The sequence below is a fragment of the Calliphora vicina genome, chromosome 1 (genome assembly GCF_958450345.1).
Source record: "Calliphora vicina chromosome 1, idCalVici1.1, whole genome shotgun sequence".
NCBI classification, from domain to species: Eukaryota; Metazoa; Arthropoda; class Insecta; order Diptera; family Calliphoridae; genus Calliphora; species Calliphora vicina.
The window spans coordinates 153,255,706-153,268,235 of NC_088780.1; the positions used below are offsets into that span (position 1 = coordinate 153,255,706).

At 31.6% G+C, this 12,530-nt stretch overlaps 1 protein-coding gene across 1 annotated transcript in view; it reads right to left on the minus strand.

The window, feature by feature from the left end:
* Nucleotides 1–6,291, minus strand: part of LOC135953557 (uncharacterized) — a 49,545-nt gene extending 43,254 nt beyond the window's left edge. The window contains exon 1 of the mRNA XM_065503507.1: nt 5,892–6,291. Coding sequence (XP_065359579.1) covers nt 5,892–6,278 — 387 coding nt within the window. The 5' untranslated portion in view covers nt 6,279–6,291. The remainder of the gene's footprint in view (nt 1–5,891) is intronic.
* Between the last annotated feature and the right edge of the window lie 6,239 nt (nt 6,292–12,530).

Consider the following 12,530-nt stretch of genomic DNA (forward strand, 5'->3'; position numbering starts at 1 on the left):
CCAATGTTAACAAGATTTATATATAAGTTGCAGGCTATTATAATCCAAGATCAATGTTATCTAAGTAATCAAATCCAGATTGTTAACTCATTTGTGTGCCGGTAAAACTAGTTTCGCGTACTGCAGGATACATTTAAACATTAATGCAGATTACTTAATATATGAACGTGTGTTGGCGTATTTGTGTGAACAAAAAATTGGAATATATTTTAATATTAAATTATCCTTAAAAGTGATGTGGGATTTTGGAAAAAAGCAAACCTTTTAAAACAAGCAATAACTCTCATTTACAATACTTATGTTTGTGTGGCTGTACATATGTACTAGGTGAATTAGTATGTGACGTTATCATTGCAATTTAATTGACCTAAATTATAAGCCAAACGCAACAAGAAATTATATTTGAATGCAGGTAAATATGCAAATACATATGGGCAATTCCATGTCATCGAACGTTACATTTCTCCGACTATAGAGTGGAATAGATTTTGCAAAAATAAGAGTATCAGAGGGTACTATATTTAAAAAAAAATAATAAGTTCTTTCGAAACATTGTTGTCCAAAATATCGAGTGAAATAAGGGTATATCGTACGTGACATAAAACGGAAGTAATTTTGAGGTACATTTATGTTTTCTTTTAATTTCTTACACTAAACCACATATTTTTTTCCTTTACAATCCGTCATATTTAAATAAAGAGAATCTTTAGATGATTTAATAATATAATGACAGATTCTTCTCTAATAGTAAAACAATATGTAATAGTAAATATATGTATACAAAAACGTAAAAAAAATAAATAGAAAATATATATTCGGTTTGAATAAACAATTTGATAATAGCAACAAGTAAGAGACTTAATTATACTTTAAAATAAATTTTTTAGGAAAACAAAATTTAATTTTTTTTCAAAATTGATTTTTAAAATTTTTTTCCAAATATTTTTTTAAATTTTTTTTTTAATTTTTAAAAAAGTTTTTTTTGGGATCACTGTTTAGAGAAAAAAGGGATTTTTTTTTCATAAGCGTAGGGGTTTTTGAAAATATCTCCTGGCATCACTGATCCAGATATAGATCAAAAATAGGCCAAAAATCGAGGTTATCCGGTTTTTTCCTTATATCTCAGTTATTTGTGGGCTGAGCCGGAAGAATTCCCGATATATTGATGTATGAATAATGTATGTACGTTATTTGGGGGCTACGGAAAGTTGATTTCAACATACAGACGGACATTGCTATATCAACTTCGCCATCTATAACGATACAGAACACACCGTACGACACACAATATTAGACACGAACCGGATGATATACGTCTGAAACAATAAATTAAATGGAGAAAAACTGCGTTATCAGTTTTTCATTGCGTGATCCTGTTTCCTTTTAAAAAGACTTTAAATTTTCAGAGGAGTACATTTTGAAAAAAAATCTTTTAAAATACTTCTGATCATCCTACTATGCCAAATTTGGTGTCAATTGATCAACAAGAGTTGTGAAATATTTCGAATTATCTTTATTTTATCCTGTAAGGATCAAAAGATGTCAAAAATGTCCTTTCAAATTTATTTGTATCCTTGAATATCCTTTTAGATTTCCAATAATTTTTTTTCAAAAAAATAGTTGGTTAAAGATCCAAATATTGAATACCACAGGCCAAAATTTCATCCTTCTATCTTCACTAGTTAAGTGTTAAATAATATTTTAAATTTGCATTATTTGAGAGGGTATTATGCGTTTGTGCAGATGTTTGTAACGCCCAAAAATATTAGTCTAACACCCACCTTAAAGTATACCGATCGACTTAGAATCACTGTCTGAGACGATTAAACGATGTCCGTTCGTCCGTCTGGTTGGCTGGCTGGCCACCTAGCCCCCATACAAATGTCCTTCCGAAATTGGACTTTATCGGTCATGAATGTTTAATTTATAAATGTATCTCCACAAATTGCTCTCCAAATAAGTTTTATATATACAAAATTCATGTCACCAAATTTTGTTACGATCGGTCCATAACACTATGCAACAAATGAAGACTTTTGGAAAAACACAAGATCATTATAGTATAGGTTCGACTCTACTACCAAAGGGTAGTAAAACCCTATACTCAGTTTGTCCATTTTGGTGACCGATTTTTTTTTATGGGCCCCCAAAGTTTCTGAAAATCAGTGGGCCCTCTAAAAAAGGTGTCATCAGTTTTTGGTTAACAGCTAATTCAGACTTTGTGATACAGCTTAACTTTATATGCCAATAATATAGCTAAGAGTCCGCCAAATAAATTTTGTTAAAATCTGTTTCCAAAAAATAGCTTTTTCGTGCACTTTTGTTGAAAAAATATAGGAAGAAAAATTTTTTTTTTACTTTTTTTAGAATAACTTCCAGGGACTATTAATTTTTCAATAACAATATTTTGCAGAGTTGTAGCTCCGGTAAATCTGAATAACTCTTGTGAACATATCAATGCAATCCGAACATATCTAGGCATTCTAAATAGCTGTCAAAAATCACTTTGTAGCTTAAAAATTTTAGTTTTTTACTATTTTTCGACTCTAAAACTAAAATTTTTTGTTAAAAATGTATGCTCGAGTGTATACTTCTCTATTGTGCTGGAATAACGAAGAATGGGCAAATCATTATCGGTATGATTCGGGCGCATCACTTTATCCAATCTTGATCACGCAAGACCGGCTTGATACAAGATATGAAAAAACATCAAAATTTTTGAAAGTGGGCAAGGTTTGTGGAGCTTCTGAAGAGTAATTATATGCTTTTTATATACGTTTTTGATATCGGTGGAAACCTTGTGACTTGGAGATTGACATTTTAGTAAAATGAATTAAGTTTGTGTTTTTTCGGACGTATTTTACCTTAAAAACTAACTATATTATAAAATGGTGATTTTCCATCAAGAAAAATAAAAACTTTGAATCAATGTAAAATTTGAACAGTTACAGACATCACAATAAAATTTGGAAGTAATGTAGATCTAAATGATCTTAAGTCAATGGCATCACTACTGTTGCCATTCTTTGTTTTCAAACATCGATATTCCCAAAACGGGGAAATGTGTTCCAAAAACTGAGTTTTTTTAAAAAAATAGCCCACTTTGACGTTATTTACAGTACGATAGTAAAAACGTTTTGTAAGTATATAAACAATATATATGGCTATACAAATATAACAAGCTTTTGAGGATCGGTGCTATGCGTTTTTAGAATTTTTTACTCAAACCTAAAATTTTGTTTCAAAATTTGCCAAGTTTGGATAGGGCTGGGGGGTACAATGTCCGCTTAAGTTAGTCAAATTTTACTTTATACGTTTTTGCATTAAGTTCTCTTTCCAGATCATAAAAAAATGTGTATAGCCACGAAGAAAATTAGTTTTTTATAAAAGAAAAAATATGGGGACTTTTTTGGGAAAAAACTTAAAGTTGAAATATATAAAAAGATGCTTCAACTTTGGATGCGTGTAACTTTTTATAGGGACGAAATAATTGTTATCAGGTTGATTTTATTTTCTTTAGAATTTTATCGCAAATATACGTCGTATATAAAAAACAAATTTCGACCTTTCGTAGGCCCATCATATATAAAATACAAAAAAAAAGATCGAGCAAAATTTAAAAAAAAAATTAAACTTAAATATCTCTTGAACTAAAAGAGATACCTACAGCTAAAAGCATATTTTTGTAGATCTTCTCAAGGACTATCTACATTTTAAATTTCAGCTCATTCAGATCATAAATGGTTTTTTGGCGATTTTTTTTTAAATGAGTGACATTGAGGGTCCACTCACTGATCCCCATTCCGAACACCTCAGCCGAGAAAATAATACAGCACAACATAGAAGTGTGGACTTGATCATACTATTTTAATAAAAAATCTTTGTTTTAGCGTAAAAAAATAGTAAAAACGAAAATTGTTAAGGTACAAAGTGATCTTTATGTGCTATTTAGAGTGACTAGACACGTTCAGAATGCATTGATATGTTCTCAAGTGTTGTTCAACTTTACCGTAGCTACAACTTTCCTAAATAGTGTTAATGAAAAATTAGGAGAACCTGGAAGTAATTCTAAAAAAAGTAAAAAAAAAAATTTTTTTTCCTATATTTTTTCAACAAAAGTGCACGAAAAAGCTATTTTTTGGAAGAAAATTGTAACAAAAATTATTTGGCGGAATCTTAGTTATATTATTGCCATATAAAGTTAAGCCGTATCACAAAGTCTGAATTAGCTGTTAACCAAAAACTGATGACACCTTTTTTAGAGGCCCAACTGATTTTCAGAAACTTTGTGGGCCCATAAAAAAAAATCGGTCACCAAAATGGACAAACTGAGTATAGGGTTTTACTACCCTTTGGTAGTAGAGTCGAACCTATATAGTCATGATCGTGTGTTTTTTTCACTGTTGCACTGTGTAATTAGTCATAGCTCCCGTATAGACCTGCTTTAACTCACTTTAACCTGCATAAAGCGCTTAAAAATGTTGGTATACTCACAAAATTCAACATAATAAACTTTCATATAGACATAAATCACACGACCTAATTTCATTGTGATCGGTCTATAATTTGTCATAGCCCCCATATAAGGATATGTTTATAATTAAGATATTTATGAGAGCTTAGACTAGGAGAAATAATGGACCGATTCTAACCAAATTTTGTCCAATTATCTTTAAACGTGCGATCTGCAGTTTGATTACAATGTTTACATGGACGGACGGACAGACAGACGGACGCTTAGTCGACTCAGAAAGTGATCCTGAGCAGTTTGGAATGTAGAAATTACAAACAGAATGACAAACTTATATAATATACCCTTGCCATTCATGGTGAAGGGTATAAAAAAACAATCAGAGTAAAATTCTTTTCATACTACATGCTAATTTGGAGCTTAAACATTAAAAAATTAAATATTGCACTTAAAATGTTGTAATAGACTCTAAGCGCTTTCACATAGTAATATGTTAGTGTTTTCTCCTATTCAAATCATCTTGAAAAAAAGTTTCAAGGGTTTTTGATTTTTCAGTCGTGGTTGTCATTCTCGTGGAATTGCCCATATGTTGCTTTAATGAAAAATAGGTATAACTATAGGTCTGTATAAAATTAACAAAATTGTGTGAATATTAGGTCAAAAAATGAGAAGTGATCTGTAATAAAAACTGGTTTTTAGACAAAGTGTTAAACATCACAGATACTTATCATACAAATTTCAATAGAGACTCCTGATATTTTATAAAGAAATTGGTTTTAGTACATGTAAAAAATATAAATTCAGTTAAAAAAAATATCAATTACATTTTGCTTAACCAAAAATCACATCATGTTTTTATAAAAATTTAGTTGACCATGAAAATTATACAATTAGGAAACATTTATTGGCATTTCTGTGATTGCCTTAAATACTATATGCGCTAAACTCTTCCATTAAACCCTGCTCAAACCTTGACTCACTTGGAATACAAGAAATTGTCAACATTTATTTTGTTCGTTAAATAATTTTGTATTTGTTATTTACATGCAAAATAATTAGTTGTTTAAAAAACAACACACAACACCACATTACAATGACCTACATTTAGTAGCGTAATAATAATTTAAAAAATACAAAATAACATGGTAACAAAAAAAATATAAACAAACTATAAAAAATACAACAACAATAACTAAAATTAAAAAATAAATAAACAAACAATACCGCACGGTACAAAACAAACAAATAAATAGCAACAACATAACACAACAATGAAATGATTACATGTTACAATCAAAAAAAGCTTTATAATTAGTCATTACAAACTTAATAAGCAGCAAGACATGCAATTTTTAACAGGCAGACAGACAGACAGCTAGACCAATAATAAATAAAATAAATTTCATACATAAATACTTACTGCATTATTTTCCTCATCTTCGTCATCTTCATCATCATCATCATTATCGTTTTCATTGTTGTTGCCTTCGTTGCAGGCATCAGTTGTTGCATCTTCACTGTTAACATTACTGTTGCATTTATTACGCCATATAACAACGGTGACATAATTGCTGCTCTCATTAAGCCAATGATTTTTCAAAAGAGCTGCAATCTGAGAGATTTTCATGCCCAAAACATCTTGGCCATTCAATTCGAGCAGACAGTCACCAATGCGCAGACCGGCCTGATAGGAAGTAGAATCTTTTTGTATGCTGCTCACCCAGGGATAAGGATCCCAGGGTGCCCGACTCAAGTGCAGACCCAATGCACCATTGGTGCAAGTGTAGATTTTATACGATTTCAACATGTTGACATAAGTTTAACTGAAAATTTAAAACAAAAATTTTACATTTCAATTACAATTTCAAGGTCACACGTCTGCAAACAAAAACTGCAATAAAAATCCTTAAAATTTGAAAAGTTTAAAGATATTCAGCCTAACCACAAAAGTCTTGAAGTCGATAATAAAAGTCGTACCATATAACAAATTTCAAATATATGTACATTAGAGTTATTTTCAAAAATTTGATTCGCGGGTATCATCAGTTTTCTAAAGGTTTTTGCGTAAATAAAAATAATGGCGTCCTTTTTTTTGAAAATTTTCACTCCTTGTGGTGGTTCAACGCACCTAAAGACGCGCATTTTGAGCACATTTTTTTGTAGAGAAAAAACGGTTGAATATATTGCAAATCTGATTTCGCCAGTCCAATCTGCATCAAAAATTAATACAATTGATGTTTTTGAATCCTTAAAATAGTTCCAACAACCCACAACAGATGGCGCAAATCTGATAAAAAAGTAAAAAACAGAAAAATCAAATGAAGTGACCTGGTCACAAACGAACTCTAATTTACATATACAGGTGGCGCAAAAGTAAATTTCCGATGTTTTTTGGCTGTAATTAAAAAAAAAATTAAAAACTTTGATTTTTCTTGTGGATTATTTTTATTTGGTCTTTTAATTTTTTTTTACATCAAGTCGAGAATATGATGTCATGTAAATGGCCGCCGCCACAGTTGATTGTCATTTGAGCCCTTTTTATGGCATTTTCCATCACGTTCGCCAAAACTTCCGACGATAGGTCCTCACATTCTTGACGGATATTGTCTTTAAGAGCTGCAAGAGTCTGAGGCTTGTTGACATAAACCCGCGACTTCAAAAAGCCCCACAAAAAGAAGTCTGGAGCGGTCAAATCAGGCGATCTTGCTGGCCAGTGCAAATCGCCAAAACGGGAGATTAGGCGCCCGGGAAATGCATCCGTCAGCATATCGGTTGTGGCACGTGCAGTGTGTGCCGCTGCACCGTCCTGTTGGAACCACATGTTTTCCAATCCCAATTCATCAAGTTGCGGCAAAAAGAACTCGTTGATCATTGCTCTGTAGCGCTCACCATTCACAGTAACCGTTTGGCCCGCGACGTCTTCGAAGAAAAAGGTCCGATGACTCCTCCAGCGAAAACTGCACACCATACAGTGATTTGAGCAGGTGTAATGGCTCTTCGTGGGTTACACGCGGATCTTCAGTGCCCCAGAAGAGTAAATTTTGCTTATTTACGTACCCGCTAAGATGGAAATGGGCCTCATCACTCATGATTATTTTTGATGAAAAATCATCTTCCTCTTGGTGGTGATTAAGGTCAAATAAATAGTCAGCAATATTCCGCGTTCTGGAGCAGTGTATTTCGCGTGTGTTTACTACACAAATGTCAAAACAGAACTGACATTAGGGGCCAATCGCAAAATTTATAGCATTTTCTGATAGCAGGATTAGTTTTGCGCCACCTTGTATAATTTAAAATTTTGTTTTATTATTTTAAAATAAGATTTTTATTTTAAACATTTAAGTACACTTTCACCCTAACTATGAAAGAAATGTTAAAGTTAATTTTTGTTAAAGTCGACTTTATTTTAAAATATAACTTTTGTTTTTTTCAAAACTTTTTTCAACTCATACATTCAAATAATTGAAAATATTTTTCAATGAATGTAGGTCAAAAAAAGAAATTTCAAAAAATTAAAAAAACAAAAAAAAAACACAAAAGTTCAAAACAAAAAGCTTTTTTTTGAATAAATACAACAACATTTTAAATTTTATTTGAAATCTGTTTTATGGTACGAAACATGATGTAATAAGTAAGGTAAGAGCGTTTCGACAACAAACACAACAAACATAATATTTCAAATTCATAATAAACAAATTTTATTTTGGCATCTTTTAGATAATTTAATATTATTTTCATAAATAAACCTATTTCATTTATTAACAGGAATTTTTAAAGATTTTTCTTAAGCTATTTAAAAAGTGAAATATTATCCGGCAGATTTGTACAAAATCAGAAAGTGCAATTAATTGGTGGAAAAATGAAGTGAATTTTAATGATCTAGCAATGAAAAATAATAAATAATCATTGACAAACCCGTTACCAATGTAAACTCAAAGCTTTTGTTATTTTTTCATATTAACTAAAAAACGGCCGTTAAATTTAAATTTTATTTGAAAAAGAACAACGGTTTAGTAGTGCTTTATCCAATTTTCATTATATGAAATTTTTTTATTCACATTTTCATTCATGTTTTTGGATTTACAAATTTTTTTCTTTCAAAATAAAATTTATTATTTTTTCAAAATAAATTCAGTTTGACAAAACCCAAGCACTTTCAAAATAGATAAATAAAAATCAGCTGTGATGTTGATTTCACCTTACTTAGTGCATCCTGGTACGAAAAGTATACTTTGGTACGAAATTTAAAATAATAGTAAACTGTTTTTTTTTAATTTTTTGAAAATTCTTTTTTTTTTTATTTACTACATTCATTGAAAAATATTTTCATTTATTTGAACAAAAGTTCTATTTTAAAATAAAGTCGACTTTAACAAAAATTAACTTTAAAATTTCTTTTATAGTTAGGCTGATTGACTTTTGCTGGAGTTTTAAAACAATACTTTTTTTCGCCCAAAATAAGTTCAAATCATAAAAGCGTTCGCTCATACATTCTTATTTGATGAGTTTTTACATAAAACCAAAGTGCATACACTTTCAAACACAATCATAGATACGTTTTAATCGCACATGACGTGTGTTTAATTACACAGTCAGCGTGCATGTTTATGCTGTCAAATCCTTCACCTAGAAACACTCAGATACATATAAACTAGGGTGGTTCTTATATAGAATTTTTAAATTTTCGGTTTTTCAATAGATCTAAAAGTTTTCTCCGTCATTTAAAAACCAAATGCTGACAATTTGTGCAAAATTAATTAACATGTAGAAAATTTCACATTTTATTAGAATCCCTAATTTTATATTTTCAAAACTTTTTTTTACGAAAATTCAAACAAATCACAGAAATTGTTTTAAATTCTAATTCTAACGATTGCACCTATTATGGGTACTAAGCACTATGCCTACCCAATTTGAAATTCATTTATTTCGAGGAAATTTAGTTGTTGGTCAAAAATAGGTAAACTTATTTCTTAAAAATACATTTCGTAGCCTATTTTTATACCCCACACCACCATAGTGGGGAGGGTGTCATGCGTTTGTGCAGATGTTTGTAACGCCCACAAATATTAGTCTTAGAATCACTTTCTGAGTGGATTAAACGATGTCCGTCCGTCCGTCTGGCTGGTAAACCTTGTGCGCAGAGTACAGGTCGCAATTTTGAAGATATTTCGATCAAATTTGGTACATATCAAATTTGGACCATTATTTCACCTAGTCCCCATACAAATGTCCTTCAGAAATTGGACTTTATCGGTCATAAATGTTTAATTTATATATTTATCTCCAGAAATTCCGCTCCAAATAAGTTTTGTATATACAAAATTCATGTCACCATATTTTGTTACGGAAACATGTTCAGATAATTATCGAATACGATATTCGTATTTGATGAGCATTTGACTAATAGTAAACGCAAGGAGAAACACAATCGTTTCTTGGATGGACTGTCTAAATACGACCAAATAAGCCGGTGGAAAAAATGGGGGATACCTGGATTTCCTTGTTTCCGCCGTTTAAATTTATTTGACGATTGATTCCAAGTATAATCCCTTTCGGAATATAGCAGCGTTCGGGCAAATTCATCATTCCGGCACATTTCAAAAAATCTGGTCAATATTATGGATGGCGGTCGAGCAACTCATTGTAATATATCCACAGTAAAGTACATTCTTTGACCATTTTCCAGATGTAGGGCTAAATGAACAACAGTTGAATGTCTTTCATCCAACTACTGCTAACATAGCGGCCCAATTGAAATTGAGTGACTTTATCATTGGAATTCTCCGCACTAACTCAGCCATGCCACTGCCTTTGGTTACATATTTGCAGATAAATTTGATAAGTGGGCGTATTTGTGTGTATTGAAAATTTTTCTTTCTGTGAAAAAATTTTACGGACAATGCGAACATTAAAAAAAAAAATTATACAAATCGTTCCAGGCGTTCTGCGATTTTAGATATATCGAAAAAAGTGGGCGCGAAAGTGGGCGTAGTAAATTTTTCTTTGCGTTAAAACTTAAGTTTGGACTATGACCAACATTTCAAAAAAATGCAATTACCAACGAACAACATTTGATTTTTATTTACATAGAAAAAGAAGAAAAAGATTTTAAACATTGGTCCCTCCAGTCATACAAAAATTATCTAACAGGTCGTTGTTTGGAACTCTAGTGTTAAGGGTTTGATTGGGCCAAATCCGGGAAAACAGTTTTGAGAAAATTAATATAGCACCGAAAATCGAAAAAGTACACTATATGGGCCACCCTAATGTACATAAAAGTACATGTATGCTTTATGTGACTGTGTGAGTTTAATAGAGCCACCATAAACTCCCAAAAACAATTCAAAAAGGTAAAACAATGTGCGAGTAAATGTTGGCTAAAATGAATTGGCACAAAAATCCAAACACACGCACAATTTCAAAAGGAAAAAAAGAAGTAGCTGGGTGCTTCATAGACATGCCAACCGTTTGACTTTGTCTGATAAAAATTCAGGGTTGCCATCTTTAGAATCAATTAAACGATGTCCGTCCTTCTGATTGGCTAACATTTCATGTAAACCTTGTGCGCAAGGTACTGGTCGTAATTTTGAAGATATTTTTATCAAATTTTACCAAAATTTTTTTCCATATGGTCCTCCCGAAATAGGACCATATCGGTCATAAATGTTTAATTTATGTTTATTTCGAACGATTTTAGAGTTTCAAAAATATTTTCATTTGTCTACCACAGGACACTTAAACTTTAGTCTACTAACATAGGATGGTCCCAAAAACCTTGATAACTCCGTCCAATTCCGGAAGAAAAGTGGTAATGAAAAATCGTCAATAAGGCCGCAACTTTTTAAATTTTCCGGCTATTACCTGAAAGCTACACGGCTTCTATCGTAAGGCATCTCTTAGTTGATCCCTGTCAAAATTTGAACAAGCTGCATTATTTAGTTTCTGTTTGACATCTACTCATAGCAGACTACCTCGTGACTTGAGGAGAATTGTTAAGCTTTATTTTTGGCGGAAAGCAAACATCACTCAAATAAAGGCTTAGCTTGATAAATACTAAAAAGTGGTTAACTGAATTTCGTTGTGGTCGCACAAGCACGGAAGATGCCGTTGTGGCCGCACATGACAGCCATATGCATCTAACATGGCTCAGTGGTTTCAATTTTGAATGATCACTTGGGTATGAGAAAGCTTTCCGCAAAAGCTTACTCACAATCGGGTAAAAAATCCATGAATAATTCTCCATTTTCCGCCCTATTTAAGGGATATAGCCCCGAGTGACTATTTCTTGTTTCCAAACCTGAAGAAATGTCTCTGCGGCAAGAGATTTGACTCCAACTATGAAATCATCTTATTTTTTGGAAGTGATAACAAAATTGGAGAAACGTTGGAGAAAGTACATAGAGCTCAAAGGAGACTATGTTGAAAAATTAAATGATTTTGTATCCAAAAACCTATGTTTCATTCAAAAAGGCACGGACTTTTTTATGTGTGTGAAGATAAATTCGTATTTAACTAGTAGAGATACAAACCACATTTTGTAACAGAGCTTATTTTGCTTGTTATGCATTTAACAGAGGTAGTATTTAAGAGGTAGTATATTTAGGAGGCTAATACAGGAGAATGGAACCAAGTCCATGACCAAAACTATATTGAAGTGGTACTCCATGAGGTCTGTAATAATGAAATATCTAAAATATTTATAGAATTTATAAATTTGGATGTCTGTTTCGAAAACAAATTCTTTAGAGGATCATTGGTAAAAATGGTAATTTTTGGAATGGTACACGTAACACACTATATAGGTTTGGTAGTCTAAGGGGTGCCTAATGATGCACTATTAATGGGATAGCTGAACTAATTTTGGGATTTGAGAAAATTGACTTTCAACAAAATATGATTTTTGAAAAAAATCCTTAGAGGATTATTGATAAAAAAGAATTTTTCAAAATCATATTTTTTTGAAAGTAAATTTTCTCAAATCCCAAAATTAGTTCAGCTATCCCACTACTACTGTATCATTAGGGATCCCTTGGACTCCCAAACCTATATAGTGTGC